This window comes from Sesamum indicum, linkage group LG10, assembly GCF_026168435.1.
Source record: "Sesamum indicum cultivar Baizhima isolate 11 linkage group LG10, ASM2616843v1, whole genome shotgun sequence".
Taxonomy (NCBI): domain Eukaryota; kingdom Viridiplantae; phylum Streptophyta; class Magnoliopsida; order Lamiales; family Pedaliaceae; genus Sesamum; species Sesamum indicum.
The window spans coordinates 5,441,107-5,446,897 of NC_142666.1; the positions used below are offsets into that span (position 1 = coordinate 5,441,107).

The 5,791-nt window shown below is 34.3% G+C and overlaps 1 protein-coding gene across 2 annotated transcripts; it reads right to left on the reverse strand.

Moving 5' to 3' along the window:
* Nucleotides 1-1,225: 1,225 nt before the first annotated feature.
* Nucleotides 1,226-5,220, reverse strand: LOC105172346 (Tetratricopeptide repeat (TPR)-like superfamily protein). Of its 2 annotated transcripts, XR_002287874.2 has the most exons (3): nucleotides 3,137-5,220; nucleotides 1,919-2,258; nucleotides 1,226-1,812 (listed from the first exon to the last, which is right to left on the reverse strand). XR_002287874.2 is itself a non-coding variant. In XM_020697141.2 (2 exons), exon 1 carries the CDS (start codon nucleotides 5,202-5,204, stop codon nucleotides 3,183-3,185), a length of 2,022 nt encoding a protein of 673 aa, XP_020552800.1. In that variant the 5' UTR covers nucleotides 5,205-5,220; the 3' UTR covers nucleotides 1,897-2,258; nucleotides 3,137-3,182. The 2 variants fall into 2 exon arrangements, 1 of the variants encoding a protein (XP_020552800.1); XM_020697141.2 differs by lacking the exon at nucleotides 1,226-1,812 and having other exon boundaries at nucleotides 1,897-2,258.
* Nucleotides 5,221-5,791: the final 571 nt, after the last annotated feature.

Sequence of the window (5,791 nt, forward strand, 5' to 3'; positions counted from 1 at the left end):
GGCACAACCATGTATGCAATTGCTGTGGAAAACAAGAGAAGCCCCTTTTCGAAACTAAGATTCGAGTAACCCAAAAGAAACCTAAACCAAAACCTAACAATGGTAAAAGGAACGATTTTTACAAAATAAGGTAAACTCTTAGAATGTAAAAAATCAAAAGGGGACTGTCAGCAGAAGAAAAGAAATGAGCCAACAATCAGAAAAAGAGTTGATACCAGCTGGCAAAGCACATGACTGACAAGCTATTATGATCAACAACTGGAAAGAAGAAAACAGACAAAAAAGATGATGAACGCAATGACATTATCAGAAAAGGAAAAGAAGACGACGGAAACAATGACATAATCTGAAACAAGTTTAAAATCCGGGATTGAAGTTCGCAATCTATTATAAATAAAGAAGCTAGGAAGCGGATGGGAGACATCAGAAAACTTCTCCAACTCTTCAATTCATAATATTTTGAGTCTTTTAGAAATCTTCACTATGTTTGGTTTCATTTTTAACTTGTTTTGGTGTGTTCTGTGGAGATAGAGAGAGAAAAATAAAGATAAATAAGTATGTGTTAGAGATAGTGTATATGTTTGAATTTATTTTTGGAGATTATATAAAATAAGTATAGTATGTTTGATGTTGTTTAATGAGACATAAAAAAGTATAGTTCATTGTCAAATCATGTCTTTTTTATAAATATTTATATATATGTACGAGTATGTAGAATTTATTTAGTTGTGAGTGGATTAAAATAATTAATATTTTCTAATTATATATGTACGAAAAAGAAAAAATATAATTTTATAAATACACTTTTATAAATAATTAAATACGTAATGGATTAACAATATTTTTGTTAGTTGTTCTATTCGAGGTGATAAATTTAAATATATTATTCAAATAATATAATATTTAAATTAACCGCATAGAATTGATATATTATTTTGTATTTTTAAATTTTTTAATTATTCCAATGATATAAAAAAATATTACATACAAACTATTAAGTGGTTAAAATGAAATATATTTGTATTTAAAAATTAAACAGAAACCTTAGCAGAGAAAATATTATACGTTTAACATGTAAATCAACCCCTCCAATGCATCCTTCATTTTTAATAATTTTGAAGATCCATAGAATCTAGTATTCTAATTATAATTTATAACTACAGATTGCGATGGTTTGAAAAATATATTTTCGACTGATATGGAGTTGTGTCCAATTAAATTACGACAATCAGGACACATTAGTCATTGAATGATAAGACGCACAAAATCATGTTCCTGTTAACTTTCTACTTAACATATGACAACAAGTGACTAGCTCGCATATTCTGCAACAACACCGCTAATACTTAAGGTCGTGGTGGAATTTCATGTGGTCGCCGCGATCGTGCTGTACTGTCTCCCTCACTATGCAAATGGCCCCACAGTCAAACTGCACTCCAAAGTGACGAATGTAATCTGTCCATGATCCAATCCCGCCAACTCCCGAACCCATGTCTAGACTTGGATGTGATGCTAATGAAATACTGTGCACCAATCATGGGCTACCATCCCCACGAGTTACCTATTCCACTACATTCCAACTGGCAATATGGATATACTTTTGGGTCGTTGGTGCAGTGGATCCCGGATGATAATGGGGGTTTCTTCGCCGCCTCTCATAGAACTACGTGGTGCATTACGACTTTGGCTATGCCCCCTATCACTGTGCACCTCTGCTGGACCAAGTGGCAGTCTAATTGGACCCTATATCTTGAGCATGCTGGGGTAATGAGGCTCTGGGTACTGATAGTACCGTCTGGCCAAAGGGTAGATCTACAACAGGTCCATATTAACAAACAATCATTGAAAAATAAATACTAATTTGGAAATGACAGTTGTTAGCTTGCAATTATTGAATTAAAGCGATAACATGACATACTCGTGTCGTATGTGGTCTTAACTCGTCAGGAAAATCCATACAAAATGTTTCAACATCATAATAAATCCCTGGTATCTGAGTGATTTCGTGGAACTGACGAAACTGCTCCTTCAATTCATAGAATTTTTTACGAACCTGATCCCATGTGTAATGATACCCAAAATACCATCGTAATCCATGAACCCACTAAGCCATGTGTGCCTCTACACGATGATCATCTCTCATGGGGACTCGGGTGTTGTCATCAATAATCATCCACATTAGGAGCTGCTCAATGCTTAATGTCCAATGGTCCTCCTGTGGAAGCGAGCCGGCTCCAAGTATCTGCGATATGCCATGCCTGCAAAATAAATACTCATACTATTGTGTAAAAAAATGTTAACAAAAATAAGTATGTAAGAAACGTTGTTGATTTGGTTTTATGTTTAGGTTTGCAACAACTAACTTAAGAGTATAAAATATAAAACATGTAAACACCAATATCGATATTATAATTAAAATCATACGAACATCTAAATTATATGTCAGATACATTTGAATTATATAATTCTTGAATAGAGGTATAAAATTATCAACTTTGCTTTTACTGTATTTTTCTCTTTTGAAAAAAATTACAAATTTTCAAAAGATTCAAATAGGATGAATGAAAAAATTTGTAAAATTATAAAAACACCTACTCAATCCCTAAAAAAATAAAATAAAATTATATTTTTAGTTCATAAAAGCATTTTAATCAATAAATTGAAAGAAGACGGGACGACCAAAAAATCCAAGATGGAGTTCTTAGATAGAAATACCTCCTCCCAAAGTTTGATATTTTAATATTTTGAGTTTAAATATGAATATATAAAATTATAACAGAAAAACATAAACTTTCAATATTATTATGGTTATAAATTTAAACTAGTATTACATTTTAAAAAGAAATATTTTAAAAATTCGGAACAGGTCTAACTCATCGGTCTGGATACGTGGCGCCTTGGGTCCCGATTCCCCCCCCAAAAAAAACTTGGCCGGCTGGATCTTCGATTACGGCAAACCTACCCCATTGCATCCCTAATTCTATATCATATCTCCCCCCATAAAACCTTGATACAGGTAGTCTTTCTAGTTAAAAAACAAACAGAAAACCAAACATTTCTGTCGAATTCTGGTTGAAACCAAACTAAGAAAACATGTTGTTATCCAAAATTAGCTCACTTATGTGCAGTCAATTACCAGAACTCATCAGGTTCACGTATAACATTCAGCTCGTTACCCACTGCTATATTACAATGGAGTTGGATAAATTCAGGTAATCTGTGGAATAACCCCTTCCTTCTTGGTTAGAGTAGACTGAGATGAAAACGCTGTCCGGAACATAGCCTTCATCTCTCATATGTCCAAACAACATTAGCAGTATATCATAAACGCCATCACCTTGTGGATGCATTTGATCAGCAACTACGAAGCTGTGAATCTTTTTCTCAATCTCAATCCAACTTATTCCCGTTTCCTTCTTTACTCCCTTATCTTTCATTTTCTTGACTGTTCTTGCTCTTTCTTTCCATCGCCCTCGAGAAGAGTAAATGTTAGCCATGGAAATATATGGTACTGGGCTATCAGGTGCTGCATGAGCTAGCTGGTCAGCTGCATACTTTCCTATATCAATATCACCATAAATACCACAAGCACCGAGTAAAGGCTGCCAAACAAGTACATCAGGCTTCAAAGGTAGTTCCTCTATAAAGTTCTTGGCTTCTTCTAAAAACCCGGCTCGGCCAAGCATGTCTACTATACTAGCGTAATGCTCCATCCTTGGACACATTCCATATGCTTTCTCCATAGATTCTAAGAACTCCATACCTTTGTGGAGTAGTCCTGCATGACTACAAGCGTGGAGCAGAGATAGAAATGTAATATCCGTTGGCTCCACACCTTGCAACCTCATTTCTTCATAAAATTGTAGTGCTTTCAAGCCATCCCCATGACGAGCAAATGCTGCAATTATGGAGTTCCATGAAACTTGATTTTTCTGAGTCATCCAATCAAAGACCTTAACAGATTCTTCCAACTCCCCACATTTGGAATACATGTTGATCAAGCCATTGTTGACAAAGACATTAGAGTCAAAACCTCTCTTGATAACCAAAGAATGAACTTGTACACCAAGACCCTGAGAAGTATCAGTACCAAACACCCCAAGAATGGCAGAAATCATGTTTGGGTCTACATTGTTTCCTGCCTTTACTATCTTCACAAACATCTTTATAGCCTCCTCCTCAAAACCATTTTGTGCAAAACCCACAAGTATAACAGTCATAGATACCTCATCAAGGACCTCCGCAGACTCGAATATCTGCCAAGCATCCTCCATACAACCACATTTCGAATACATATCCATCAAGGCACTTTCAATGCATAAATCTGATTGAATCCCCAGCTTCCAAGTAACACCATGAATTTGAGCACCCTCTTTGAGTGCTTGTAGACCAGAGCATGCTGAAAGTGCACTCAAATACGTTAAATAATTGGGAGAGAGCACACTGTGATACATTTCCACAAACAGCTTCAAACTTTCACCATAAAACTCATTTTGCGCCAGACCAGAAATCGCAGCTGTCCAAGTAACAACATTCCTCTCCATCATCTCATCAAAAACACGCATGCCCGACCCAAAAGATCGACATTTGAAATAGGATGTGGTTAACGCATTCCCCACCGTTATTTCCTTCTCATAACCATTCAAAATCGCCAATGCGTGTATCATCTTTACAGTTCTAACTGCCTCCAGCCTATCACAAGCCGATAGCACCGAAGTTAAGCTCGCACAATCAAATCGATAGATACTAGAACCCACCAATGATTTGAAATACCCAAATCCTAATTGCAAGTGCCCATGTTTCAAGAAACCTGAAATAAGTGAATTCCACGAAACAGTATCCCTGAGGAGCATATCGTCGAACATTTTAACTGCATCATCGAGTTCACCGCATTTGCAATACAGATGTAGTAAACAGTTATAAGTTACATGAGCTCTTCTACGACTATCTGGGTCTCCGATGTCAAAGAATGGTGGGTTCTTGACAATAGAAGCATGGAGACAAGAACCTAAACGAATATTGCCTTCTCTTCCACAAGAAGAGACGAGGAATCCCAACTCTGCTTCCGTGAAGGGAGTACATATCCTTGCGGAGGCGTGTGAAGACATTGCGACGTGGAAATTTGAGGAGCAGCGCCATGAAAGAATCAGATGTCGTGAAGGAGGAGCGCTGAGTTTCTTGAAGATGCAACTGACAGAACTCATCCATCAAAAGTAACGTTTTCAATGACTTTTTTCAGCTCAAAAACAATCGAGTTATTTATTTTTTTATTAGTTAAACAAAAAAAAATTATATTAATATAATTATTTTTAATACATTAATAATAATATGTCGAGACGTGATTTAAAATCACGACTCAATATTAAAAGTTTTTTTTTTTAAAAAAAAATGGGCAAGTCGTGCATCAGGACTTGACGTCGTGATTTCTAATCAGACATGAAGTGATCAGAAATTATGACTTCAACATTTAATTTTTTTAATTTTATTTAATTAAATTTTATATAAATTAATTATATATAATTAATTTTTAACAATATATTAAAATTCAAAAAATTATAATGTTAAAATCGTATTTAATTTAAAAATTTATAATTAAGGGTACAAATATAATAGAGTATTTTTTTTGTACAATTATAAAATATCACAACTTCAACTATTTTTTTTTAATTTTCATTTAATTAAATTTTATATAAATTAATTATATATAATTAATTTTTAACAATATATTAAAGTCCTAAAAATTATAATGTTAAAATTGTATTAATTTAAAAATTTACGATTAAGGGTACAA

Bases quoted from the DNA above. Each gene is read 5' to 3' on its own strand.
- LOC105172346 (XM_020697141.2), bottom strand. From the start codon at position 5,204: ATGAGTTCTGTCAGTTGCATCTTCAAGAAACTCAGCGCTCCTCCTTCA.